At 45.1% G+C, this 27,951-nt stretch overlaps 3 protein-coding genes across 10 annotated transcripts in view; 1 reads left to right on the top strand and 2 right to left on the bottom strand.

Annotated features, from left to right (window-relative positions):
• The window catches only part of Nup188 (nucleoporin 188), a 54,627-nt gene extending 43,255 nt beyond the window's left edge, over window positions 1-11,372 (bottom strand). For 2 of the 6 annotated variants that reach the window (XM_040286467.2, XM_040286468.2), the window contains exons 1-5: window positions 11,260-11,372; window positions 10,838-10,930; window positions 3,175-3,229; window positions 2,107-2,172; window positions 1,443-1,516 (exon numbers count right to left, since the gene is read on the bottom strand). In XM_040286467.2, coding sequence (XP_040142401.1) covers window positions 1,443-1,516; window positions 2,107-2,172; window positions 3,175-3,229; window positions 10,838-10,930; window positions 11,260-11,291 — 320 coding nt within the window. In that variant the 5' untranslated portion in view covers window positions 11,292-11,372. The remainder of the gene's footprint in view (window positions 1-1,442; window positions 1,517-2,106; window positions 2,173-3,174; window positions 3,230-10,837; window positions 10,931-11,259) is intronic. The other 4 variants (XM_021723612.3, XM_040286469.2, XM_021723614.3 and 1 more) reach the window with 4 other exon arrangements.
• Window positions 11,373-11,378: 6 nt separating this feature from the next.
• On the top strand, window positions 11,379-13,914 carry Dolk (dolichol kinase). The gene has a single exon (XM_005321060.4). It carries the CDS (start codon window positions 11,685-11,687, stop codon window positions 13,299-13,301), a length of 1,617 nt encoding a protein of 538 aa, XP_005321117.2. The 5' UTR covers window positions 11,379-11,684; the 3' UTR covers window positions 13,302-13,914.
• A 4,006-nt stretch (window positions 13,915-17,920) lies between these two features.
• On the bottom strand, window positions 17,921-27,945 carry Phyhd1 (phytanoyl-CoA dioxygenase domain containing 1). Of its 3 annotated transcripts, XM_005321055.5 has the most exons (11): window positions 27,686-27,929; window positions 24,798-24,956; window positions 23,127-23,202; window positions 22,922-22,969; window positions 21,286-21,341; window positions 21,141-21,203; window positions 20,560-20,581; window positions 19,397-19,525; window positions 19,196-19,312; window positions 18,402-18,528; window positions 17,921-18,316 (listed from the first exon to the last, which is right to left on the bottom strand). In XM_005321055.5, exons 1-11 carry the CDS (start codon window positions 27,716-27,718, stop codon window positions 18,271-18,273), a joined length of 876 nt encoding a protein of 291 aa, XP_005321112.2. In that variant the 5' UTR covers window positions 27,719-27,929; the 3' UTR covers window positions 17,921-18,270. The 3 variants fall into 3 exon arrangements, with proteins under 3 accessions (XP_005321112.2, XP_077904516.1, XP_077904517.1); XM_078048390.1 differs by lacking the exon at window positions 19,397-19,525 and having other exon boundaries at window positions 27,686-27,930; XM_078048391.1 differs by lacking the exons at window positions 17,921-18,316; window positions 18,402-18,528; window positions 19,196-19,312; window positions 19,397-19,525 and having other exon boundaries at window positions 19,617-20,601; window positions 27,686-27,945.
• Between the last annotated feature and the right edge of the window lie 6 nt (window positions 27,946-27,951).

Below are 27,951 nucleotides of genomic sequence, written 5' to 3'. Positions count from 1 at the left end.
CTAAGCAAGCCCTCTCAGCTGAGTTTCATTTCCAGCCCCCCATTCTTGTCTAACATATTTTTTTATTATTGTTATTATTATTTATTATTACACCTGTAATGCCAGCAGCTCCAGAGTCTGAGGCAGGAGGATGGTGAGCTCAAGACTGAGCAACTTGTCAAGTCCTATCTCTAAATAAAATATAAAAAAGGCTTGGGGGGCTGGGGATGTGGCTCAAGCGGTAGCGCACTCGCCTGGCATACATTCGGCCCAGGTTCAATCCTCAGCACCACATACAAAGAAAGATGTTGTGTCCACCTAAAACTAAAAAAATAAAATAAATATTAAAATTCTCTCTCTCTCTCCATCTCTAAAAGGATGTTGAATCTGCCAAAAGCTGAAAAATAAATTTTTAAAAAAAAATTCTCTCTCTATCTCTAAAAAAAGGGGGGGGCCGGGGATGTGGCTCAATGGTTTAAGCACTTCTGAATTCGATATCAGTATCAAAAAAAAAAAAAAAAAGAATAAACTATCTCATCCAGGTGTGGTGGTGCAGGTCTGCAATCACAACTATTTGGGATGCTCAAAAAGGAAGATTACAAGTTCAAGACCAGCCTAGGTAACTTTGCAAGACCCTGTCTTAAGACTAAAATTAAAAAGGGCTGGGGATGGATGCAGTCTGGTGGTAGAGTACATGCCTAGCATACGTGACACCCTGTTCAATCCCTAGTACCACAAAACATATTATTTCAAAGGGTCATTATGAGGATTAATTAATGATAAAACAAATACTTAAAAAAACAATTGGTTATGCTAAGCAAAATAGGTCAATACCAAAGAACCAAAGGTTTGACTGTTTTTTCTGCTATGTGGATGCTAATTCACAATAAAGGGGGAGAAGAGAGGTACTCTGGATTAGACAGAGGGGAGGAGTGAAGGAAGCAGAGGATGGATGGGGGTACAGAAATGATAGAATGAATGAATCAGACATTATAACCCTATCTGCATATGTGATTATATGACCTACATCATGTACAACCAGAAGAATGAGAAGTTATACTCCATTTACGTATGATGTGTCGAAATGAATTCTTAAACTGGTATACAGTAAACCCTACAGAAGCGTCAGTTGATATCACTGTTCACTGCTCTGTGCCATTAGCTAGTGCTTCACACAAACATGGCAACCTATAAATAAATATTAAGAATAGCAACTGAATACTTAATGAATCCACAACCTCAGACACAGGTTAGATAAGTGGATTGTACAATATTACATTTCTGGAATAAATTTCCCTTTCTTTCACTACAAAAAAAAGGTACCATATTCTTTTTAATTGATAACTAAACTATATTCTCTCTGATCTACCTAACCCAGCAATATAATAAAGGAATCTGTAAGAATGGTTTTGTCTATTGCCAGTTTCCTCAGAGAAATTACAAGACTCATGGAATCACCATACCTTGGAGGTTTGTAGTAAGAAAGCCCTTCTAACAACCGCTGCCAATGTTTATTCAATTCTGCTTCAATCTGATTCTGGAAAAGAACAAGGCAATTATACAAATGCAACTTTAATCAGATTCCAGGTTCACACTGAGAAATACATATTCCATTGAGCCTCTTTAAAATGCATTTTCCTCCACTTTTAAAATCATTCTGAACATAGAATTCTGTAACCACCTTTTCTTTAGCTAAACACTGTAGTATAATGATTTGCCCTTACTAGGAAATTTCTGATAAACATATTTTGTAGTGATTGCACAATAATTCATCAAGTGGCTAGACTGTAATTTATTTACCATTTCATCTAATGTTAGATACGCTTAAGTTAACCATAATTTTTTAAAACAATTTTGTGTTAATTTTATTGAGATACAATTAACATACAGTAAGATTTGACAGTTTTTTTTTGTGTGTGTATGTGTATATGGTGCTGAGGATTGAACCCAGAGGTCTTGTGCATGCAAGACAATCACTCTACCAAGTTAGCTATATATCCCCAGCCCAACCACAATTTTTTTTAAATATTTATTTTTTAGTTGTAGGTGAACACAATAATTTCATTTTTATGTGGTTTATATTATAATTTATTTATATCATTATATGGAGACACAGCGCTTGCCTACCACGTTTGAAGTCCTGGATTCGATTCTCGGCACCACATAAAAATGAAATAAAGATATTGTATCCACCTACAACCAAAAAATAAATATTTAAAAATACATATATAAATAAAGAGCCAGGCACAGTGGTATGTGCCTGCAACCACAGTGACACAGGAGGCTGAGGCAGGAAGATGCAAGTTCAAAGTCAGCCAGAGCAACTTAGCAAGACCTGGTCTCAAAACAGAAAATAAAAAAGAATGGGGATGTAGCTCCATAGTAGAGCATTCCTGGGTTCATTCCCCAGGATCACCAGAGAGGTGATGGATGGATAAGATAAAGAAGTGCAAAAAGCTTTGTGCACACAACCTTTCAAGGATTTCCTTCTCTGAAGACTCACCCTAGAAGGAGAATTATCAGTTAAAGGCTCTAAAATGGGTATTCACATTATTATGTTAATTATAACAACATCATCTTAACACCCTATCTTCACAGGGTCCACTACCCAAGGATCAACATGAATAACTCCCTTTATTGATCATATTCTTGGCAATGTCCTAGAAACCACAGCCTCTCTGACCTAAAGGAAGAAGATAGAAGGAAAATGAAGAAAGGTAAGGAGAGTATGAAACAGAAAAGCCTGAGAATCCATCTTAGCCTGAGGCAGGAGAAAGGTATTTGAACCCCTCCGCTCCACAGCTAATGAATCAGCACTGGTATTTTTTCAGAAAAGGAATCAATGAAGTACAAAGAAAGGCAGACTTAGAAAACTTCAATAACCAAGACACATTCCCATATTTGCATATAGATGCTGAAAATGTACAATATTTATATAAAGTTTAGGAATAAGAAAATGTGTTTACTTCCCACTTTAAAGGCAGTTTTTTAAAAAAACATTTATTTTTTAGAAGTAGTTGGAAACCGAACCTTTATTTTATTTATTTTTATGTGGTGCTGAGGCTCGAGCCCAGGGCCTCACACATGCTAAAGGAGCGCTCAACTACTGAGCCACAACCCCAGCCCGGCAGTTTTATTTTTGTAACATTAGATACACAAAAAACTCTGAAGCTGCTCAAGAACATTACCACTTACCAGTTCTCTCAGAGCTGACCTTCCAAGTAGAATTGTCCACAGTTCTCTACTGCTCCTGAAAAATGAGAAAGCAGAGGTAGGTTTGCCCTTCTAGATTATATAAATTTGACTAAGCTACCTCATAGCTATTTGACTATATGCTACCAGGAATGGAACCCAAGGGCATTCTACCACTGACTTACATTCCCAATGCTTTTTTTTTTAACTTTGTTTTGTTTATTTATTTTTTTTATGTGGTACTGAGGATCAAACCCAGTGCCCCACACATGTGAGGCAAATATTCTACCACTGAACCACAACTCCAGCCGGTCCCAGTGCTTTTTCCTGTTTATTTTGAAACAGGGTCTTTCCAAGTTGCCTTGAACTCAGGATCCTCCTGCCTCAGCCTCCTGAGCAGCTATAATCACAGTAAGTATCTCTATATCCACCTATGTCTAGTCTTTAAAAGCAAACAAACAAACCCACACATAAGAGACAATCTGTTAAAGTTTTGGAAAGTAATCCTGTGCATGATCTTAGAAATACGATCCTCAAATAAAAATTAAGAAACAGTTACCACATTTCAACACCATTAGAGCTGCAGGTATAGTTTGTTGGTAAAGAGATTGCCAAACAGGCTTGAGGCCCTGAGTTTAATCCCCAGCATTGCAAACAAAAACAGAAAAAGATAGAAAACAGATGCAGGCAGGCACAGCACAACACCCCTATAATCTCAGTGACCTGGGAAGCTGAAGCAAGAGGATCACAAGTTTGAAACCTGCCTAGGCAACTCAGCAAGACCCCGTCACAAAATAAAATAAAAAGGGTTGGGGACATATCTCAGTGGCAGAGCTCTTCCCTAAAATAAAGAGACTCTGGATTCAATTTCAAATACTGCATTAAACAAAAAACAACAACAAAAAGAATGAAAAAGCTGGCATTAATTGTAAGATATGTCATCATTTATGGTTCACTAAGAAAGCAATGCTTCCAATAAACTATGACAACTCATTAATAATACAACATAAATGGATTACAGAGGCACTAAAATTATGAAAAGTTTGTACCTTAGAATTAATGAAATGTAGTAATTAATAAATTACAGTATATCCTCCATACCAAGACACCTCAATTTAAAACTTCTATCTTGGAGTTAGGGGTGCAGCTCAGTGCTAGAGCACATGCTTAGCATGCAAAAGGCCCAGGGTTCAATCTTCAGAAACAAAAAAATTTCTCTGCCCTTCTCACTACAATGTAGTAACCAATATGGAAGAAGAATCTAGAAAAGAACTACATATATTTTATATTGTAACCTCCAGAAAAATTTCTAATGATACAATGCAATATAATTCACTTTCTCAGTGAAGTCTAATAGTCATTACAACTGTCCTACATTCATTCATTAATGAATTCCTACCAAATGCCAGAACCAGAGGTACTTACAAGATAAAACACACCAGGTGTGGAGACACACAACTATAATCCCAGAGGCTTGAGAGGCTGAGGGAGGAGGATCGCAAATTTCAAAGTCAGCCTCAGCAACTTAGCAAGTCCCTAAACAACTTAATAAAACCTTGTCTCAAAAAATAAAAAAGGATGGGGATGTGGCTCAGAGATTAAGCTCTCCTGCGTTTAATCCCTGATAACAAAAATGCACACACACATACACCTCATCACCAGTGTTTCTTCAAATAAGTTACAATCCCCAGAGTGTGCTTACCTCAAGCTCCTGCCCTCATCAATACCTTTAGAATTACACAAAAATTGGTCTTAGGGCTTAAGTCTAGAATTAAATATCCAAATGTAACCAATAAGAAATGCTCTCAAGGGCTGGGGTTGTGGCTCAGTGGTACAGCACTCGCCTAGACCAGGTGAGGCACCGAGTTCGATCCTCAGCACCACATAAAAATAAATAAATAAAAATTAAGGCACTGTGTCCATCTACAACTAAAAAAATAAAATAAACAAAAAAAGAGGGGCTGGGGTTGTGGCAAATTTGTGGTAGAGCCTAGCATGCTAGCACACATGAGGCACTGGGTTTGGTCCCCAACACCACATAAACAAATAAAATAAACATATTGTGCCCATCTACAACTAAAAAAAAATTAAATATTAAAAAAAAAAGAAATGCTCTCAAGAGGGGATGGTGTCATGGTTCAGTGGTAGTGCGCTTGCACTTGTGAGACACTGGCATTGACCATCAGCACCATAAATAAACAAACAAACAAACAAACAAACAAATAAATAAATAAAGGTTATTTTGAAAAAATGCTCTCAAGGGGCTGGGATGTGGCTCAAGCGGTAGCACACTTGTCTGGCATGCGTGCGGCCCGGATTCGATCCTCAGCACCACATACAAAGAAAGCTGTTGTGTCCGCCGAAAACTTTAAAAAAAAAAAAAAGAAAAAATGCTCTCAAGAAAGAGTTATAAACAGCACGGGGTTATATTTTGTGAGATCCCAAATCAGTACCTAGAATAGTAACCTGAAACAAACACCACTTAGAAAGTTTATCTGCAAAATAAAGATGAAAGGCCCTAACAAAATATACTATACCACAAAATAAATTAATTAATTTAATTAAACATTTAACAAAGAGAAGGCAAGCTCTGCTAACTATGAAGATACACTGAAAACTGTTTTCCCATTAACACTGTAACACAAAGTCCTAAGTCCATCTAATAATTGTCCTTCAGGATTTCCCCCATCAAAAGAGGCTTAAGCACAACTAAAATTATAAATCTCTTTCCTAATGGCTAATATTTCTGAGAAAACAACTTAGATTCTGTTAAATCTATAGCCACCAACTTCCCCAACAGCACACTGGAATCACTAATCATCTTTTCTGATAACAAGTTAGCATTCATTGTTCAAAAGTAATTAGGAGATTAGATTCATTTAATGAAACAAATGTGTCCCTTTACGCTGAGGGTAAAAAGGTGTAATTCAAGCCTTAAGTAATTTAAAACAAAGAGACAAACTCACCATTTAAGAAATTCACAGTAAAATTTTAAAAGTAAGTCTTTTATAAAGGTATAATTACCTTCTAACTTGTGTGAAATATTTTAATTAACAAAAATAAAGCAAGAGCGTTATTTTAACTGACATAGTGTACTTGCCTAGAATGTGTAAGGCCTTGGGGTTCAATTCCCAGAACAAAAAAAAAAAAAGAAAAGAAAAGAAATGCGGGACAAGGTGGCACATGCCTGTAATCCTAGAGGCTCGGGAGGTTGAGGCGGGAGGATCCTGGATTCAAAGTCAGCCTCAGCAACTAAGCAAGGGCCTAAGCAACTCAGCGAGACTCTGTGTCTAAGTAAAATATAAAAATGGGCTGGAGATGTGGCTCAGTGGTTAAGCTTCTCTGGTTTAGATCCCCGGTACCAAAAAAAGAAAATGGCATGTATGGGCTAGGGTCGTGGCTCAGCGGTAGAGCGCTTGCCTGGTATGCTTGAGGCACTGAGTTCGATCCTCAGCACCACATAAATATAAAATGAAGATATTGTATCCACTTAAAACTAAAAACTAAATATTAAAAAAGAAAATGGCATGTATTTTTTTTTCCTTTATGTTTTCCTTTCTGGTTTGCACAAAACTAATCAGATATCTGTTATTACAAAAAATTCACAGCCAATAATGGAGGCAAAAGTATATACAAATCTATGGAAAGAAATATTTCACTAATTGAAGGCTTTTGTATACCTAGGCTAATTTACTTTCTTAATCATCTTCTAATTTCAAAAAGCTTAGGTAGTAGTGTACTTGAACTCATCTGCATTTCCTTTCAAAACAGATCCCGATAGCTAGCTAGTAGTGATTCCCACAGAAACTAAGAAGACCAATACCTGCATTCAAAGACCAACCAAGATCCATAATTCCTTGTTTTCTCATATCCAAGCTGTTGCCATTTGTCACATCAATATTTGCATAATTTTCTTCCTTTTTCTTTCTTCATACTAGGGACTGAACCCAGGAGCACTCTACCACTGAGCTATACCCCCAGCCCTTTTATTTTTATTCTGAGACAAGGTTATCAATAAGTTACTCAGGTAGGCCTCCTTGTGATCCTCCTGCCTCAGCCTTCTGAGCAGTTAAGATTACAGGGGTGCACCATTGCACCCTGCATATTTGTACTTTTTTTTTTAAAAGTACAGTATGTTAAAATAATGTTTCTCAAAAATGCAATTGGAGCCAGGCACAGTGGCACACACCTATAATCCCAGCGGCTCAGGACGTTGAGGCAGGATCTTGAGTTCAAACCCAGCCTCAGCAAAAGCGAGTACTAAGCCACTCAGTGAAACCCTGTCTTTAAATAAAATACAAAATAGGGCTGGGGGTGTGGCTCAGTGGGTGAGTGCCCCTGAGCTCAATCCCTGGTACCCCCTCCCAAAAAAGCAATTGGCCTTCAGACCACTTACAGCAAAATCACCTGGGAAGGATACAGCAACCCTACAGAATCTTGGTCATCATCCCATGCTATTCTTTTGGAGGTTACACATGGAAAATCTACATTGTAAACTAAACACCCCAGATGAATTCCTTAAATACTACTACACTAGAGCATCATTGTGCCTCAGGGGAGCAGGTAAAAGCCCTGGTTGGTAGAAGTCTAATCTGTCATTTATGTTTAATATATTGGCACTCCCCCAACCCGCCACCCCAAATAAGATTCTGCTGCTAAATAAGATTGGAGATCAGTGCCCAGAGTAACACAACACCTTTTATATTCACCACTCAAAAAAATAAGATAAGAGCTAGAGATGTAACTCAGTGGCAGAGTGCTTGCCAAGCAAGTGTGAGGCCCTGGATTCAAGCCCCAGTACCCATAAAGAGTTAAATGTCCATCCCCTTCTGTTTAACTGGACATGGTGGTGCAAACCTGTAACCCAACTACTTGGGAGGCTGAAGCAGAAGGATTGCAAGTTTCAGTCCAGTCTTGGCAACTTAGAGACACCTTGTCTCAAAATTTAAAAAGGGCTGGGGACTAGATCAGTAGTAGAGTACCTCTGAATTAAATTTCAGTAGCCACTCCCCCAACAAAATGACAAGAGGCAGTGGAATCAAAGAGAAAATGATTGTTTATCAAGAAAGGAATCCTTGTGGAAGTAAGAGTTAATGGTTCTTCAACTGCTATACATTTACTGGCCCTGGAATAACAAGAATACAAAGAAATCTAAAACTTTCATAAGCTCATATACTCATAAGCTTAACACTGCAAAAGACAAACACATTAAATGCTCTTTGCATAAAGCACAAAAAGAAAAGTACTTAAGGGAATGATACTAATAATTAGAAACTCAAAAGGAACATAATCATATAGAACAGTGTCAGAGAAGAGAGATCATTAGGAACTGTTCTAGGGATGGAGGAAAGACCTCAACTCAAACTGGGACATGAAGGTTTGAATCATGATTCTCAAAAAATACAACAGATGCTGGACATACAGGGGCAGGCCAGTAATCTCCATGACTCAGGAGCCAGAGACAGAGTTATGAAAACTAAATGGGGAGGGGGTGGGGCAGCTGGGGATGTAGCTCAGTAATAGAGAGCTTGCCTAGCACTTGTGAAGCTCTGGGTTCAATCCCCAGTACCATAAAAAAAATAAAACAAACAAAAAAACAACATAACAGATACAGCTGGGACTATGATGTTCAATCTAAAGTCTCAGGGAAACATTTTCTAAATACATTTTAAAGAAACTAAATAAGGGGGCTGGGGATGTGGCTCAAGCGGTAGCGCGCTCGCCTGGCATGCGTGCGGCCCGGGTTCGGTCCTCAGCACCACATACCAACAAAGATGTTGTGTCCGCCGAGAACTAAAAAATAAATATTAAAATTCTCTCTCTCTCTCTCTCTCCTCTCTCACTCTCTCTTTAAAAAAAAAAAAAAAGAAACTAAATAAGTGCTAGAGTGTTGCTCATTTATTTGCACAATAAATAAATAAAACTGAGATAAGTATTTGGGGAAGAAACTAAAACACAAAAATTGAACTGCCTCAAAGTTAAAGTTTAAAAACATATATTGACTTCCAGTCCAAAATTCTAGCAAACTTGGAAGTCCATTTCTGAAAGAGATGGAATAAAGGATACTGGACATTATTTTCCTTACACAGATCGATTTGATTGTAAACTTTTAGTGAAAGCTACTGGGAGGTCAGGAGTAATAGTTTCTACAATTCAGTCCTTTTGGAGAAAGCTGAGCTACTCTAATGAGACAGTTCTTTTGAGAAACTCCGTTGTATTCCACATGGAGATAATAAATAAAAGCAGCCACTGCCCATCTAACTCCACAGATGGGATACACCTCTCTTGTGTAAAGTGAGATTCAAGATTAGCAGAAAAGAGCTTTTCAAACTGCAGTCCTGTGTATACTTTTAAGCATACCTACACCACTCTTCTACAAAGATATTAACTGAAGAACACAAGCAAATAAAAAATGTCAATATTTAAACTGACAACCTCAAACGACATTCCCCAAACTCTTGAGTAAAAGTATTCTTCCATTTTGACTATTGCCAAGTCATTTTCACACACACAATGACTTTGCTACAAGAACAACATACTTCATAGTCACCTCAAATACTCCCCTGAAAAGGATTCACATTTGGAGAAACAGGAGCTCAAAAGGATAATGTGACCTGTCTGAGGTCAACTGCAAATCAGGAGGCATCAGGAATAGAATGAAAATTTTCTTAGTCCAGACCTCTAGGCATTTCAAACAGAATGGCTGCTCAGTATAATCCCAACTGCTATGAACAAGCCCCCCAGTGCTAAAAGAAAAATCACTCTAATACAAATCATGAGCAGAGAATTGCCTAGAAATCCAAGTGTCAAAGTCTATCTTGAGGATGTTTGGTAGGTTCCTCAGCACAATAATGCTGGCAAATTAAAACTTTTCTTGCCCTGTTTTCTCATTAAAAGAACATGCCTTATCCTACAATAGCTAAACTTTGTGCAGGCTCTACAATGACAATGAAACAGACCTAGAAAAGGAAGGCGCAGAAGACCAGACGGCCAATCAATATAAGGACTGTCAGGAATTGCAGGAGGGAAATCCAAACTGGTCCTCACAAGGATCATACCTCGCCCAGGGGAAACTCCAAAGAAAATCTCACTTCCAGCTGGGTGAGAAGGGAAGACAGTGATGTTGGAGAATACTGGCAATGTGTGTAATAAATATTTACGTGTTCTTCTGGGTGTTTAGGCTACAGTGGTGAACGAGACAAAAAAAGTAGGGAAAACTGCTGGCACAGGCCACAAGAAGTGACAGGGAGGAGGGTGATGGGGAGAATGAAGACACTTCTCCAAGCACTAACGTGGACGCTGTGATCTGGTGTTGTGGTGTGGTTACAGCTTTGGAGTCGGAGAGCCTCCAATTTTATCACGGCACTATTTATGAATGAGACTTCTGAGTCATCCGCATAATATACAGCGCCTCTCCGGGCTGTGGGAATTGGATGAGATGACGCCGACAAAGCCCTTCGCCATGGGATGGCGCTAGTAAGCATCTTCCAGGGAGTGCTGTCTTTTCAGCAATTCATCTTCTCTCCCCTAAAGCCTAACACAGTGCCTGGAATCTCTCAGCTGATGGGGGCCTGCCGGCTAACTGAACCAATGCATGAGAAAAATGAACAGAAGCGCGGAGAAAGAGAGCCCTCGGGGGAGAACCTGGGGCGCGGGCAAGGCCTACCCGGTGCCGGGGCAGGACGCGGGGAGGCTGCAGCCGGGACGGGTGGCGGACCCTCCAGGCGACCGCGAAGCGCTCCGTCGCGCCTCGAGGGAGCTTCACCGCCGGACGAGGAAGCGTGGGTGGGGCGCCACGAGACGCGCCGGTGGGGAGAAGGGAGGAAGCAAAAGGGACCCGGGTGAGCAGACGGAGGCCCGGCGCCGAGCGAAGGGGGCAGCAGCTGGCCCGTTCTTTCACAAGTGCCCTCCGGTCCCCGCGCGCGGGGACCGTTTGGACGTAACCGCCTCCCGTCTCAGCGCCTGTCCACCCAGCCCGGGCTCGTCCCGCCGCCACCACCTCATCCCGCTCCCAACTCCCGCCCCGCTCCCGTTCAGCTTCCACCCGGAGCCTCACAGCCGCCCCCGCCGACTTGGCCCGCTCCGCACCTCACACACGGTCCATCGGCGGCGGCCGCCATCTTCGCGCGCGCGCGCCCAGCCCCGCCCCCAGACGCCGCTCCCACGTGACTGCTTGCCCCGGGACCGGGCGCGTAGGCGGGATCTTTAGTCACGTGATGGTGGGGCGGGGCCAAGATGGCGATGCCCAGGGACGTGAGGAACCCGTGGTGGGGGCGGTGGAGCCCGTAAAGAGAGCCGAATTCGGCGACGTCTGCACCATAGGTTGGAGGCAGTGAAGGGTCATCGGGCGCTAGCTTGTAGCCGCAGACTACTGCTGGTGGAGGTCCCTCCTCAAAGCTGGAGAAGATTGTTGGCAGAGCGAAGCTGCTGCCCTCTTCGTGGCTGGGTGAGGGGCCCAGAGGCCAAGGCATCCCTACTCACCCCGACTTCCCCAGAGCCCTAGGCGTGTAGACATGACCCGAAAGTGCCCTCCGGCAGCCCCGGAGTCCGGGGCTCCCCTGAGCGGTACAGTGCTGGCAGAGGCGGCAGTGGTGTTCGCAGTAGTGTTGAGCATCCACGCGACCGTCTGGGACCGATACTCGTGGTGCGCAGTAGCCCTCGCAGTGCAGGCCTTCTACGTCCAATACAAGTGGGACCGGCTGCTACAGCAAGGAAATGCCGTCTTCCAGTTCCGAATGTCTGCAAACAGTGGCCTACTGCCCGCCTCCATGGTCATGCCTCTCCTGGGACTGGTCATGAAGGAGCGCTGCCAGGCTTCTGGGAACCCGCACTTCGAGCGCTTCGGCATTGTGGTGGCAGCCACTGGCATGGCAGTGGCCCTCTTCTCCTCGGTGTTGGCTCTGGGCATCACTCGCCCGGTGCCCACTAACACTTGTGCCATCTCGGGATTGGCAGGAGGCGTCATCATTTATATCATGAAGCACTCGCTTAGCGTGGGCGAGGTGATCGAAGTCCTAGAAGTGCTGCTGATCTTTGTTTATCTCAACATGATCCTGCTGTATCTGATGCCCCGCTGCTTCACTCCTGGGGAGGCACTGCTGGTACTGGGTGGCATCAGCTTTGTCCTCAACCAGCTCATCAAGCGTTCTCTGACTGTTGTAGAAAGCCAGGGGGACCCAGTGGACTTCTTCCTGCTGGTGGTTGTGGTAGGGATGGTGCTCATGGGCATCTTCTTCAGCACTCTCTTTGTCTTCATGGATTCAGGCACTTGGGCTTCCTCCATCTTCTTCCACCTCATGACTTGTGTGCTGGGACTTGGGGTAGTCCTACCCTGGCTGCACTGGCTCATCCATAGGAACCCACTGCTTTGGCTTCTTCAATTCCTCTTCCAGACAGAAACCCGCATCTACCTCCTAGCCTATTGGTCCCTGCTGGCCACCTTGGCCTGCCTGGTGGTGCTCTACCAGAATGCCAAGCGATCATCTTCTGAGTCCAAGAAACACCAGGCCCCCACCATTACCCGAAAATATTTCCACTTCATTGTGGTAGCCACTTACATCCCAGGAATCATCTTTGACCGGCCACTGTTGTACGTGGCTGCCACTGTATGTCTGGCAGTCTTCATCTTCTTAGAGTATGTGCGCTACTTCCGCATCAAGCCCTTGGGTCACACTCTGCGGGGTCTCCTGTCCCTCTTCCTGGATGAAAGAGACAGTGGACCGCTCATCCTGACACACATCTACCTGCTTCTGGGCATGTCTCTTCCCATTTGGCTGATCCCCAGACCCTGCACACAGAAGGGTAGCTTGGGGGGAGCGAGGGCCCTAGTCCCCTATGCAGGTGTCCTGGCTGTGGGTGTGGGTGATACCGTGGCCTCCATCTTTGGCAGCACCATGGGGGAGATCCATTGGCCTGGAACCAAGAAGACTTTTGAGGGGACCATGACATCTATATTTGCACAGATCATTTCAGTAGCTCTGATCTTAATTTTTGACAGTGGAGTGGACCTAAACTATAGTTATGTTTGGATTTTGGGATCCATCAGCATGGTATCCCTCTTAGAAGCATATACTACACAGATAGACAATCTCCTTTTGCCTCTCTACCTCCTGATATTGCTGATGGCCTAGTGCTACACAGTAGCAGTGATGGAGGGAACAGAGACATGAGGATAATGAATGGTCCCCACAGCAGTTAGCCACTTGGGCATGAAGACCCAAGGGTAAAAAGCAGATTTGGTTTTTCAGTTAATCAGACTTAAAATAAAAAATAAAAAATAAAAACCTCTCCTGATTTTAGTTTTGCCAATATTTAAAAAAGAAAAATGTCTGACAGTACAACAATTCAGAGAACTTGAGATGTAGAGCCCCCTTTGTTTTTGTGGTGGTGGTGGGGCCAGAATGGACACTGAGGCATTAGAGCATAATGATTAAAGCTTCAGGTTCTAGGGTTAGTCTGATCAGAACTCTTGGCTGCATGACCTGTTAACTGTATGGCCTTAGGTGAGTCATTTAACCAGTCTGAACCTAAGTGGATGTTAAGAGGATCCAATTTGAGATAATGTACATGAAATATCCAGCTGACGGCCCACCCAGGACTAGCAATCAGTAAGGGAAAATGTCTTGGGCTGGGGCTGTGGCTCAGTGGTAGAGTGTTTACCTAACATGTGTGAGGCACTGGGTTTGATTATCAGCACCGCATATAAATAAATTAATAAAATAAAGGTCTATCAACAACTGAAAATTTTTTTTAAAAAAGGGAAGATATCCTTATTACCCAAGACCAGTCTTCAGTTCATTGAAAAGCCAGGTGAGGGGGAAAAAAAAAAAGGCCAGGCGAGATAAGAGGTTTTAAGAGTTGTACTTGGAAACCAGAGTGACCTTTGTTCTCCTGACTTCACTTGGAAGAGAACCCAAGAGAGTAAGAGCCAAATGCATATGTTTTCTCCTACTTAGGCTAGGAAGAGCTAAAGGGAGAAATGGGTCAGCTTCTAGGTCACTTGGAAGGGCTGGAGGGAAAGGATCAGATCCTGGACTCCTATTCCAACCAGCCTCGCTCCAAACTCTCCGTAGCTGGGCAGTGCAATAGAGAAGGATTGGTCAGACATTTCTCACTCCTTGTCCTAGGGTCCCTCCTGAAACCCTTTCACATTCCAGTGAAAGGGTCACATTTCCAAGCCTGTGTTTGTCTCTAATGGTATATGAATCTAGGAGAGATTCACAGGGGCTGGGGAGTTTTCTGAGAGTTAAAATGGGTCCACTGGGGGGTGCATACTCCAGTCAGGTCCCAAACTCCAGACCACATGCCACAGGGGTAACAGCCTAGCCAGTAGCAAGAAGTCAGCAGGCGTTCACTGAATGGAAAGATAGCACAGCAGGATTCCTAGGCTGGGTAACCCAGCCTGGCAAGAAGAGTAAGAACTTAGGCCCACCACTGCCAGAAACCAGGCATGAACTTCAGAGCTGGAACTCTTCTGCTTAGGAATTACTGCCAAGTCATTTCCCTTAGAGAGGAGTACTAAAACATTCTCCTGGATCTCAGGAAACTTAACAAACTCATTCCTTCTCCCAGGCTCCCTTCTGTGTTGGCAAATGTGGGTGAGAGAGCATCAACTTCACTAACCAGCTCCCTAAGTGGCCTTGGGAAAGAGCTCTCCTCTGGGCCTCACAGTAGGGGAAGAACTAAGCCAAGGTTATATATGTGGCTGCCAAAGCTAGACAAGTGATGCCCAGAATGAGGACAGAGAACTATGGTGGGCCTTTCTCAAGGAGGCTGCTCTAGCTTGTAGTGACTTTGCTACAGTGTGGGCCCAGTGTTATCAATCGCTCACTCATTGAATGAAGTTAATGAAACCTGGATTATTATGTGGAATTTTAAAAAGTTATATTTTCTGGTGCTGTGGATGAAACTGGGGTCCTGCACATACTAGGCAAGTGCTGTACCACTAAACTACATCCTCAGCTCAAAAGTCTGATTTTAAATGCTGAGGCTCAGACGAAACACATCTGCAGTCTGTAATCAGCCAGTGATTTCCATTTTGCAACCTCTGGACCAGACCTCCACTAAGCAGGTTTTTGGATTTAGAAGTTGTTTCAGAAATTCTGGGTGTCTTCCAAGCATGCCAAAGCAGGAGGGGCCACTGGAGGCCTGGTCTGGCCTCCTTGTTGTCCAGGTAGGGAAATGTCCCTGAGAGAGGCAGGGCCTGGCTTGAGACCAGAGACTGGTAATGGATTCCTGGTCCTGGGCTTTTTTTCCCCTCTCCAGCAGAGGATTGGACAGCACAAAGAACAGGAGCCCAATTTCTGTATATCAGTGACAAATCCTCTGAAAGGGACATGAGGAAGAGTACCGCATTTACAATAGCCTCAAAAAAAAAAAAAAAAAAACTTGGGAATTAACCTAACAAAAGAGGAGAAAGACCTCTACAATAAAAACTACAGAACACTAACGAAATTAAAGAAGTCCTGGGCAGGGGATGTGGCTCAAGCAGTAGCGCGCTCGCCTGGCATGCGTGCGGCCCAGGTTTGATCCTCAGCACCACATACCAACAAAGATGTTGTGTCCGCCGAGAACTAAAAAATAAATATTAAAAAATTCTCTCTCTCCTCTCTCACTCTCTCTTAAAAAAAAAAAAAAGAAAAGAAGTTAAAGAAGTCCTTAGAAGATGGAAAGCTCTACCTTGTTCTTGGATAGGTAATATTAATATTTTCAAAATGACCATACTACCAAAAGTACTATATAGATTTAATGCAATTCCAATCAAAATCCCAATGACATTCCTCATAGAAATAGAAAAAGCAGTCATGAAATTCATCTGGAAAAATAAGAGACCCAGAATAGTTAAAGCAATCCTTAGCAAGAAGAGTGAAGCAGGTGGCATCACTATACCAGACCTTAAACTATACTCCAAAGCAATAGTAACAAAAACAGCATGGTATTGGCATCAAAATAGACTGGTAGACCAATGGCACAGAATAGAGGACACAGAGACTAACCCACATAATTACAGTTATCTTATATTAGACAAAGGCACCAAAAAACATACATTGGAGAAAAGATAGCTCTTAAACAAATGGTGCTGGGAGAACTGGAAATCCTTATGCAACAAAATGAGATTAAACCCCTATCTCTCACCATGCACAAAACTCAACTCAAAAGTGGATCAAGGACCTAGTAATTAAACTAGAGACCCTAATAGAAGAAAAAGTAGGCCCAAATCTCCATCATATCAGATTAGGCCCCTACTTCCTTAATAAGTCTCCTATAGTGCAGGAATTAAAATCATGAATTAATAAATGTGATGGATTCAAACTAAAAAGCTTCCAGCAAAAGGAACAATCAGTGAGGTGAATACAGAGTCCACAGCTTGGGAGCAAATTTTTACCACTTGTACATCAGATAGAGGACTAATCTCTAGTGTATATAAACAACTCAAAAGTTAAACTAAAAAAAAAAATCCTAATCAATAAATGGGCCAAGGACCTGAACAGACACTTCTCAGAAGGTGATATACAATCAATCAACAAATATATGAAAAAATGTTCAACATTTCTAGCAATTAGAGAAATGCAAATCAAAACTGCTCTAATATTTCACTTCACTCCAGTCAAAATGGCAGATATTAAGAATACAAACAACAATAAGTATTGGCAAAGATGTGTGGGAAAAGGCACACTCATACATTGCTGGTGGGACTGCAAGTTGGTGCAGCTAATCTGGAAATCAGTGTGGAGTTTTCTTGGAAAACTGGGAATGGAACCACCTTCTGACCCAGCTGTCCCACTCTTTGGTCTATACATAAAGGACTTAAAAACATAATACTATATGGACACAGCTACGTCAATGTTTATTACAGCACAACTCACAATAGCTAAACTGTGGAACCAACCTAGATGCCCTTCAGTAGATGAATGGATAAAGAAACTGTGGTGTACATACACAATGGAATATTACTCAGCAATAAAAGAGAATAAAATCATGGCATTTGCAGGTAAATGGATGGAGTTGGAGAATATAATGCTAAGTAAAGTTAGCCAATCCCCCCCCCCAAAAAAAAATGCTGAATGTTTTCTCTGATATAAGGAGGCTGATTCATAGTGGGATAGGGAGGGGAACATGGGAGGATTAGACAAACTCTAGATAGGGCAAAGGGGAGGGAGGAGAAGGGAGGGGGCGAGGAGTGTCAAAAAGATGGTGGAATGAGATGGACATCATTACTTTAAGTACATGTATGAAGACAGAAATGGTGTGAATATACTTTGTATACAACCAGAGATCTGAAAAATTGTACTCTATATGTGTAATGTGAATTGTAATGAATTTTGCTGTCATATATAATAAATTGCAACAAAAAAATAAAACAAAAAAAATGAACAGTCCACAATAAGAAAGAAAGCATGATGCTTTAAAATGCAAAAAAAAAAAAAAAAGAACAGGAGCCCACTTCTGGACCAGGGTGACACAGCCGAACAATTGAGCAACTGTGTGACTTGGCAGGTAGGTCACTTGCCTTTTCTTTGGCTCGGCTCCTTCACTTATAAACACAGATCATCATAACACCTTCCTCTCTGTGTGAGGAGTCGTGTAAAACAAAGCGCAAAGTGTGCAGGGCGGCATGCGGCCAACGCCCACTAAGTGTTTGAGTGAAGTCACGCACACTGTGTAGCAGGGCCTGGGGACCGGAATGGTTTTCAGCAGGAGTCTCATCTGGAAAGCAAGAATGCTTGGGAAGAACGACAAATGGAGAAGCTGCATTCAGAAGTCATTTTTATTGAGTGTCTTACAGCGTAATTATTAGAGTTGCTCCTGAGAGAGGACTTGAAAATGGACCAGACCTCTTTCATGGCTGAGAGGCCACCTCAAGGGGAAGTTTGTGTGGGGGAGTAAGTAAGATCTTGGGGAAGGCCTTCATCCAGCCTGGGCCCTGCACTGCCACTTCAGCCTCCCCCAGCTGTCTGCAGGGCTGAAAGCACAGACCCTGAAGGAGGAGAGCTCTGCAGGTTCACAGCTTCCCCACTGCAGCTGGCATGGGAGGCAGCGTGCTAGGGTTTGTAGTCCACATCTGCACTGGGAGGTGACGGTCCCAGCCCTTCAAGGGCTTTAGGTGTACAAGGCAGGAAACGGCAGCTCAGCTGTCGGCTGGAGCCTGTTGAGATTGAAGACAGAACCACTCTTCCCAGTCCCCAGGGCCCCCTCAGGGGACTTGAACACACACACACCCTGCCACGTACCAGTTCTCTGGGCTCCAGACGGTGCCAGTGGCTTCCATGAGGTGGAAAGTGTAGGCCTGGCGTGAGTGGTCTGAAAGGTTCTGCTCACTCTTGTGCACCACCTCCCCATGGATCAAGACCAGGGCTCCTAGTAGAGACATGAGCAGGTCAGGGGCACCGTAGGCCTAGTGGTGCCACCCTTCCCAGGTCAGGAAGGGGTGCGGTGGTCCTCCCTGGAGTGATTTAGTGACCTCACCTATCCCCAAGCCTTTCCACAGTCTGCTTGCTCCAGTGTCCAAGCCATGTTGTTTAGACAGGGGCTCCCTGCGATCAAGTGTCCTCTGCTGTGGGCTGTGACTTTGGCAAGCCTTACAAAGGGCCTCTCCACCCCAGATGTGGACAGAAGCCCTCTGCACTGTGCCAGTCAACAGGGACCTCCTGATAATGGTGGGGTGTACCTCAGTGTCCCTTTCCATAAGGAAGAGGGATCACGATTAGCCAATATCTGTGAAGCCCTTGCCGTGTGTCACCTAAATTCTTTATAAACATTCTAGATGCATCCCACTTTACATTTTGGGAAACTGAGGCTCAGAGTGATTCCGTCATTTACCCAAAGAAACAGACTGAGAAGTGGAGTCTGGACTGTAGCCTGGCCTGCTTGAACTTGCTGTGATCGCGCTGCTTCCTGACTTCCAAGTAACCTGTCAGCCCTACCTCCTCCCATTCTGTGACTTCCCAGTCCTCAGGTGACACCAAAAGAGCCTCCCAGATGCTGGGTGGTGGAGCACGCACAGACCCCTGGGCGTCCCGCCTACCTTTCTGCACTGGTGTGGGCACAAAGAGGCTGCTATCCCAGTCTGGCTCTGCCCCGATGAAGCTGGTAGCAGGCCATGAGCCAGCAGGGGCCCGGATCATCCTTCTTGACACTCCGCCTGCAGGCCAAGATGGAGCCTCTAGACCCTCTGTTCACCCGATCCCTCTCCCTGGGGGTTGGGGTGGGAGCCAGGGGTTCTCACTGGTGTGGGAGCCAGGGATGAACCAAAGGCAGCCATTCTCCAGCGTGGCATCCTCCAGCGCCATCCACATGCCCAGCACCCGGCCCAGGGGCTCCGTGTACAGGAACGAGGCATCCTGGTGAGGGGAGGCTGCGGCAGACCCGCCTGGAGCTGAGGAGCCTGACCTTCCCTCTGTCCCACCTCATCTTGACCCACTTCCCACTCCACCATCCTCCCAGACTTCCTGTTCTGAGAATCTTCCACTTCTTGACCCAGGGACTCTGAGCAGAGATTTTACCTCTTAAAGCTTCCATTTCTTCAACTGTAAAGTGGCCCCAACAATAACCTCCCTGAAAGGGCTGCTGGAGGGTTCCATAGGACAGTGTATGAAAAGTGCTTAGGACAGGGCTGCACACCCTAATTGCTAAAAAGTAGCTGCTACCATTGAATTCCAGCCAGGTGACTAAATCCACCCTTGTCTGTCTTTTTTTTTTTTTTTTCTGTGCTGGGGATGGAATTCAGGGTCTTGCCTCGGCTAGGCAAGTGGTAAAGACCACTGAGCTACACCCTGGCCTTAAAGCCACCATTCTTTACCAGAGATGAGCAGACTCCAGCCACCAGAAAGCCCACCCAGTGGTGTAAGTTTGGAAAGTTGAGGTTGTAGAGGGGATACCTATGACCAAGCATCCTGTTGTTGTTGTTTAAAGAGACAGTTTTGCTGTGTTGCCCAAGCCAGCCCTGAGTTTCTGGGCTCAAGCAATCCTTCTACCTTCCACCTCAGCCTCCAGAGTCACTGGGATTACAAGCAAGTGCCACCATACCTGACAGTAGTGAGTGAGTGTGTGTGTGTGTGTGTGTGTGTGTGTGTGTGTGTGTGTGTATGTGTATTTGATTTCCTTTATTTCACACTGTCTGAAAACCATCCGTGTTAGAATCTATATTTTTAACCTGCTAAGGGTTGCTGTCAGATTTAGAAATCTGTGTACCAGGGGCTCCAGGGTTCCCCCCACCAAACCCCTATTCTGGGAAGGAAAGGAAGGTGGCTCCTCCTCTCCTGGCCTGAGCTTCGTGCCCACAGGTAATGCAGTAAGTATTTTCCCTTCCTCCAAAGACCTGACCACCATGATATTCCAGACTTCCTGCCCATGGCCTCTGCTGGGCCCCACAGACTGCTCACAGCTTACCTTCACCACCAAAGTGAGGTTGCTGCAAGATAGGGGAAGAGTCTGGTGAGAACGGATGAGAACAGGGAGGAGCAGGGCTTGATCTGAGTCTTATAGGATGTTCCCACCCTGGGTACCAGCTAGTGAGCCCCTATTGTGAGCCAGGCCCAGGAGAGAAGCAGAAGGAAAACTACCTGCCCAGCAGGGGGTGCACAGGCTGCCTGGGAGACAGCAAGCACTAGCCTAACAATGAGGTCATGAAGTAGAACCAGGAAAGGGCTAGAAAGAGCTGGGTCCCTCTTTTCCTCAGGGGTCTAGAAGGCTTTTTAGAGGAGGTGGCACTGTATTTTGGAGCTGAGAGCAGAGCATCTCAGTAGTCAAAGAGGGGAGGAGGGACTCTTGGGGATCCCTTTTCTTCATACCACCAAATTCTAATAGAGCACAAACTCAGTACCAGGTACCCACTTCACATGTGCTTTGGCCAACTCAACACTGATAACCCAGCAGCTTTGGCCCACTATGGGGAGGGGCTTCCTATGAGCAGCCTGCCAGTTTTACAAAGGGTAAAGTAAACTGAGGCCTGGGAAGGACACATTGCTCACCTTAAAGATGTACATGCTCTGCACCACCACAGGCATCTGGAGGCCCAGACTTCTGGCCAAGGCCTGGAAGGGGGCAGAGTCACACTGGAGCCTGCCCACATACACCTCTATCTGTCCCCACTTGCCCGTCCCCACCTCTGCTCACCTGCACCTTGGGGGAATGTGTGACACTCCTGAAGACAGGGTCATGGGCGTGCAAAGCTGTGGGACAGAGGCCTGCTGATGGGCCAGTCTCAGCCCCCATGTGTCCCTCCCACCCTGAGAACTGGACTCAGGCTTCACTTTGACACTTTCAACTATTTTAGGTGCTTTAAACTTTATGCTTTTTATAACCAAGTAATGGGCCCCAAAGATACCTTCATCCCACCCAGCCCCATCCCACCATGACCTTATCTTGAACCATCTGGCTATCTGGGAACCTCACTCCAGCCCTAACTCCCCACCCCTCAGGGAGGACGAAGGATTCCAAGGGGACTCTTAGTTGGCAGCAGCTTCAATACTTCCACTTCTTCTTTGTGATCTCAGGTGACTACTATTTCTCTCTGTAAGTCTTGGTCTCCTCCACTGTAAAGTGAGGAGGAGAAGAGCTGCCCACCTCCCAGGGCTTCTGGGAAAGCTAATGAACATGGGCAGCAGGCACACTCATCAGCGGTCTTTGTGGTTTTTGTTGTTTTATCTGCAGTACTAAGGAGTGAACTTGAGGGTGCTCTACCACTGAGCTACATGCCCAGCCCTTTTTATTTCTGAAATAAGGTCTCACTGAATTGCTCATATTGGCCTCAACTTGCAATCCTCCTGCCTCAGCCTCCCGAGTCACAGGGATTACAGGTGTGTGCCATTGTGCCAGGGATTATTTGCTATTTGGGTGGGGGGGTACCAGGGATTGAACTCAGGCACTCGCCCACTGGACCACACCCCCAGCCCTATTTTGTATTTTATTTAGAGACATGGCCTCACTGAGTTGCTTAGCACCTCACTTTTGCTGAAGCTGGCTTTGAACTTGTGATTCTCCTCTCTTGGCTTCTCAAGCCACTAGGATTACAGGTATGTGCCATTGTGCCCAACTGCTGTTATTACTGTTATAACAAAAAAGTAAGTTTTGAATGCACTTAATGCCACCGAATGAAATATTTTAAAATAGTTATGGTGATTGGAGGCTGGATTTGTGACTTAGTGGTAGAGCACTCGCCTAGCATGTGTGAGGCATAGGTTCAATCCTCAGTACCATTAAAAAAATCAAAAAATAAAATAAAGGTATCATGTCTACTTTGTTTAAAATATATTTTAAATAGTTATGGTGACAAATTTTATGTCACATGAATTTTATCATAACTTGTTTACAAAGCCACCATGCTATAACCTCAGGTTTAAAAACAAGGGGTCCACAAAAATAATTACAATGTGATCCTGGGGGAAAAAGTGAAAATTTCTACACTTGGTTTTGGGGTCTCAGAGTAGGAGTAATTTCAATATATCAGCTGTCCCTCAAGAGGGCTCCAGGAATCAACAGGTCCCAGGAATCCCCCATGCCTGGGACAGTAGGTTGTGGAGAAGCCTGTACATGCCCTCTGTTGGGGTCTCAAGTGGACCCCTCTTCCCAGTGCAGTGGTAGAGGTGCCATGTGATTAGCATTACACAATGTCAAAGACCACCACCAAAGGGGAGCCTGCAACCAGAAAGGCGACTTGCCCAACCCCTAACTCAGTACGGATTTGACTACGGCTTCTCAGCTCTTCAGGCTGTTTCCCATCTATGTCCTGCACTCCCAGGTTTCTGCTCACCATGACCAATTTTGTTGACTGATTTCTCTGGAGGCACCAAGAAATTTCCTGTGGCACAGAGAACAGGTAAAAGAAGAAGAACAGCAGTGCAGCCTCCCTCAGGCAGCTGGCCTAAGCGCCCTGCCCTCCCAGCCCTGCAGGGCAGACACCTGGATCCAACAACCTCCCAGGGGGCTCCCACATCTCTGGGGACCCAGCTCCAAACCTTTATTGTCCAAAACACCTTTCTCAAAGAAGAATCGAATCTTGTCACCACTGCTCAAGAAATAGTTTGTGCTGCCCTGTGGAAAGGGACATGGGAGAGAAAGAGAGAGCATCCCAGGGTCAGAGCAGGGGCTTCCCATGCCCATGGGCTGCAGATCCCCAGTGACATCTTGGACATGTCCACTGAGGCACAGACAGTGGCTAGGAGCCCCAAGTGCCTATAAGCAGAATTCAAAGCTATAAGCATCGGATTTTTCAGAAACCTCTTATTAGATTCCACTTAACTTACAATGATGCTTCATCCAGATACACTCACTATAAATTGAAAACATTAGAAGTGCACTTAATACACCTAGCCCACAGAACATCCTAGCTTTCTCTAGCCTCCTCATGGGACACGTACATTAGCTCACAGTGGGGCAGACTCATTCAGTCCAAAACCTATTTTACAAGCTTAAGTGTTTAATATCTTGTTAATTTATTAAGTATTATGCTGAAAGTGAAAAACAGAATGGTTGTCTGGCATGGGAGACAGATGGTGAACACAGTATCTTTGCTTCCCATGATCAGGTGGTAGACTGGGAGCTGTGACTCCCTGAAACCACCCAGCATCATGAGAGAGTATGATATCGCGTGGTGTCAGTCCTGGAAAAGATCAAAATTAAAAACTCAAAGTATTGTTCCTACTGAATGAATGTACATCTAAAATCCTAAATCGAACCATCGTAAGTTAAGGATCATCTGTGCCCTTTCTTCTTGCATCCCTCCTGCCCCAATAATCTACTGGCCTCTGGAGCATTTTCACAAGGCAGATTTGGGGTACCAGTTTCAGCCCTCTTTCTCCTCAGGACCCTTGAGTGGCCGGTCTGTGGTCACTTTGCTTTCCTGGGATGCAAGGCTTCTAGCTGCTGTAGTTTTCTCTGTTGCCACTAGATGGCAGGAGCTCCTTGGTATGAGCGTGAGTGGCCTGGACCAGAGCTCAGCTGCCCTGCCGGAAGGCTGGGTAGGGTTGAGATAACTGGATGGGAGAACCACTTGTCCGTCTCAGACTGTGCTGAGCCTTGGGAAACAGCATGTTCTGAGTATGGGTGCAGGGATAAGACACACAGGCAGCCCATTAAAATCTCAGGGCTCTCTCTGGGATACTGGCCACAAAGGAGGCCCTTTGTGGCAGGAAAATCTGAGGAAGTATAAGAGCAGTGCACAGCACCAGTTGGTATCAGACAGCTGACTTCAAATCCTGGCTCTACCAGTTATTAACTATGGTTTGGACAAATGATGGAAGCCTCACTTTCCCTCCCTTCCAAGTGGAAACAATAACCATATCTAAATTGTAATTGTAAATTCATAGTGACAGGTGTAAGGAGTGGAGCCTGGCACGTGGGAGCCTGCACCTGATCTGTTATCAGAAGGAGCCATGGAGGCTGGGGTTGTGGCTCAGTAGTGGAGCACTTGCCTAGCAAGTGTAAGGCACTAGGTTTGATTCTCAGCACCACATAAAAATAAATGAATAAAATAAAGGTCCACCAACAATTAAAAATTTATATTATATAAAAATATTTTTAAAAGGAGGAGCCATGGCCTTAGGTCCTCCCTTCCAGGATGCTGCTTTGGCTGGGACTGATCCCCCATCAAAGACCAGATTCCATCCCCACCTACCCCATGCACTCACCTGGGCTTGAAGCTGTTCCTCGTGTTGGGTGGAAAATTCTATGCGGCAGTGGGGAGGGACATCCATCTCAGCCACGATCTCACCAATCCTTTGTTTCATAGCCTCACACTCGTCCACAGACAAGAATCCTTCCAGCACCAGGAATCCATCCTCCTGGAACTGCAGGCAGGAATGAGGCTCAGGCTTCCCTCTGCACGCTTCCCCTTATGAACCGTATTTAATCTCCCCACCAAACCCCAAATGTGTGAAGTTGAGACCAATGTCCTATTCATTGTTCTGTCCCCTGCCCCTGCCGTGGTATCTGGTGCCCTGTGAAGAACAATCAGTACTGGCTACTTGGAAGTTAGGAACGGAAGGGGAAGAGGAGGTTGTCCTGTACTTGCCCTCCAGTGGGCTGAGCCACATACAGCTGCATCCATGTATCCTGCTAATGTCGATTCAACATCTACTGTGTAGGAGACACAGCTTTAGGAGCTGTTATGAGCAAGCCAGCTGAGGTACCCGCCCTCACAGAGTTTATAGTCTAGTAAAGGAGGCCAGGCATGGTGGTGCATTCCTATAATCGCAGAGAGTTGAGAGGCGGATGCAAGAGGATCTCAAGTCCAAGGTCACCCTCAGCAATTTAGAGAGAATCTAAGCAACTTACTGAGACCCTATCTGTAAATAAAAATTAAAATGGTTGGGATGTGGCTCAGTGGTTAAGCACCCCTGGGTTCAATCCCTGGTGCTAAAAAAAAAAAAAATGGAGAACAACATTACACCAACCATCACATGGGGAAGCACACGATCATAAATGCTGAGTGCAGGGAAAGAGGGGGCAGGCTTTGAGAGCTAAGAGCAGAAGTATGTAATGGAAATGAAATGGGGGGCTGGGGATGTAGCTCAGTTGGTAAAGTGCTTGGCTTGCATGCACAAGGCCCTGGATCCAATCCCCAGCACCTCAAAAAAAGAAAAGAAATGAGATGGGAGTCTTTGGCAGCAGCTCTGAAGGAATGGCATTTAAAGGGGCCTAAAGGATATTGGGAGAGAAAGAGATGACAAAGAACACTCCAGATAGAGGAAGCAGGATGTGCGAAGACTCTGAGCACATGAGGACAGGAAGAATCAGGAAGGGATGCAGCACAGAGTGAGGGCAGAATGGAAGGGAACAGGATGGTGGCAGGGGCGGACCAGACTGGGAGCGGGCTTTCTCCTGAGTGCGGGTGGAAGTTAAGGCAAATAGCCTACTCTGACTCGCCTTGGGTCCTTCTTAGGAGGTTTTGTAACAGGCATCTAAGTCTTCTTTGGAACCCACCACAGTGTCAATTTCCAATTACTGACAGCCCTCCCACCCCCATACTAGCCCTGATGGATATCCAGTGTGGGTTGTCACATACCAGGTACTGCAATATTCATGACACCCACTACAAGCCCTTCTGTCTCTGGGAAAGTCTGTACTTTAGAAATTGGTGTTAGGCTGGAAATTGCCTCCCTGGGAAGTGGGACATCCATGGCAAACTGTGCACATGCTTGATCCAGTAACCACTCTTCATGAGATCAGGGAATGGAGCCTGGTGCAGTGGTACAAGTCTATAACCCCTGTGATTTGGGAGGTTAAGGCAGGAGAATTTAAATTTAAAGCCAGCCTTAGCAAGGCCCTAAGTAATGTGGAAAGATCTTGTCTCAAAAAATACAAAGGGCCAGAGATGTGGTAGAGTGTGGTAGCACTCAGTGGTAGAGTGCTCCTGGGTTCAATTCTCAGTACCTACCCCTGGCAAAAAATATCAGGGAATAGAGGAGCAAAGACATATGTGTATAGGTATTCACTAAGTCTTGTCTGATGAAAACTTAAATTGGAATAGTTAATGATTACCTTAGTATCAAGGGATTAGTTTAACAAAGTATGGTTTCCCTATCTGGAACACAAAACAGCTGATAAAGCAGCCCTGTGGTCACCTGGATACTTGACTAGCCGGCATGAGGTCCTCCCTTCAATCCCCAGAACCATAAAAATCATGTAGAAAAATAGTGACTTGGGAATATGTTCCTGATATACTCTAAGAAAAGGAAAAAGTTGGCCAGGGATGAGTATTTGGTGGCCATGACAACTTGGACCAATGGTTTTCTCTCTGACCCTGAAAGTACTCAATGGGGCTAAGGACCTTTTTTTCTTTTTCTTTTTGTGGTGCTGGGGATTGAACCCAGCACCTTGTGCATCAAAGGAAAGCACACTCCACCAACTGAGCTAAATCTCCAGCCCCGTGTGGGCCTCTTTAGAAAACAGGCTAGAGCTCCATCCCAGACTGGGATGGACTTTTTTTTCTTGCAGTGCTGGGGATGGAAGCCAGGGCCTCACATATGCTCAGCTAGCTCTTCCCATTGAGTACAGCTCTGCCCCAGGACAGGGATTGAAACAAGGCCTCTAGGGCTGGATACCAATAGGAACAGCCTCCATCTGGAATTCCTGGATGATTATCTTAAAGTCTGTGTGCTCTAATTCCCGCAAGTTAGCCTTTTGAATTTGGACTGAGAATTGGGAGGACAACCTCCTGCCTGGCTACTTGCTGGCCAGTCCCCATCCCTCTGGGCCTTGTCTCCATACCACAGGCAGCCAGGCCAGCTGAACTGGCTGATCAGAATGCTTTGAGCCCCGCCCCCCCCAAACATGCCCACACACGGTGCACACAGCCCCACCTCACCCCAGGTCCTATAATCTGGATACCCCAGGGCTGTGTGTACAGAAGTTAGGTCTTGTGATTGGGAACTGAAACCCCACTGTGGGCTTCAGTGTCCCTTTCTGTGAAATGACAGGGAGTGTTGAGTTCCCAAGGGGCTACTGGAGATCTGGACCACCCACACACACTTTTGTAGGACCCTCCGGGTACCCAGCCCAGTAGACCCCTACCTACCTTCTGGAGCTGCAAGGGGCTCAGGCAGGCCATGAAAGGGGCTCAGGCAGGCCAAGAAAATGGCTCAGGGAACCAGAGGCTCTGGGTGTGGCTCCAGGGCTGGAGAGGAGAAAGTTCAGGAAGGGAGGGTGGCCACAGCAGAAGGCCCAGGAGGACTTAACCCTTCCCTACCCAGAGAGTAGCTATCCTACCACTCAGCCCTCCCTGCAAACATAGGCAGCCTGCACCCTCCACCCTGGGCCCCAGCTCCCTTCTCCCCTCTTCAC

Source organism: Ictidomys tridecemlineatus, chromosome 4 (genome assembly GCF_052094955.1).
Source record: "Ictidomys tridecemlineatus isolate mIctTri1 chromosome 4, mIctTri1.hap1, whole genome shotgun sequence".
In the NCBI taxonomy this organism is placed as follows: Eukaryota; Metazoa; Chordata; class Mammalia; order Rodentia; family Sciuridae; genus Ictidomys; species Ictidomys tridecemlineatus.
The sequence above is the reverse complement of the archived record's forward strand: the minus strand, read 5'-3'. Positions and strand labels throughout refer to the sequence as shown.

What these genes read in the sequence shown, in the direction of transcription:
- Dolk (XM_005321060.4), top strand. Translation starts at nt 11,685, where the DNA reads ATGACCCGAAAGTGCCCTCCGGCAGCCCCGGAGTCCGGGGCTCCCCTG.
- Phyhd1 (XM_005321055.5), bottom strand. Translation starts at nt 27,718, where the DNA reads ATGGCCTGCCTGAGCCCCTTGCAGCTCCAGAAG. An exon ending in AGGAACAGCTTCAAGCCCAG is followed by an intron (nt 23,203 to 24,797) that starts GTGAGTGCATGG and finishes CCCTTTCCACAG; the next exon opens with GGCAGCACAAACTATTTCTT. An exon ending in ACCTCACTTTGGTGGTGAAG is followed by an intron (nt 19,526 to 20,559) that starts GTAAGCTGTGAG and finishes GGTCTGCCGCAG; the next exon opens with CCTCCCCTCACCAGGATGCC.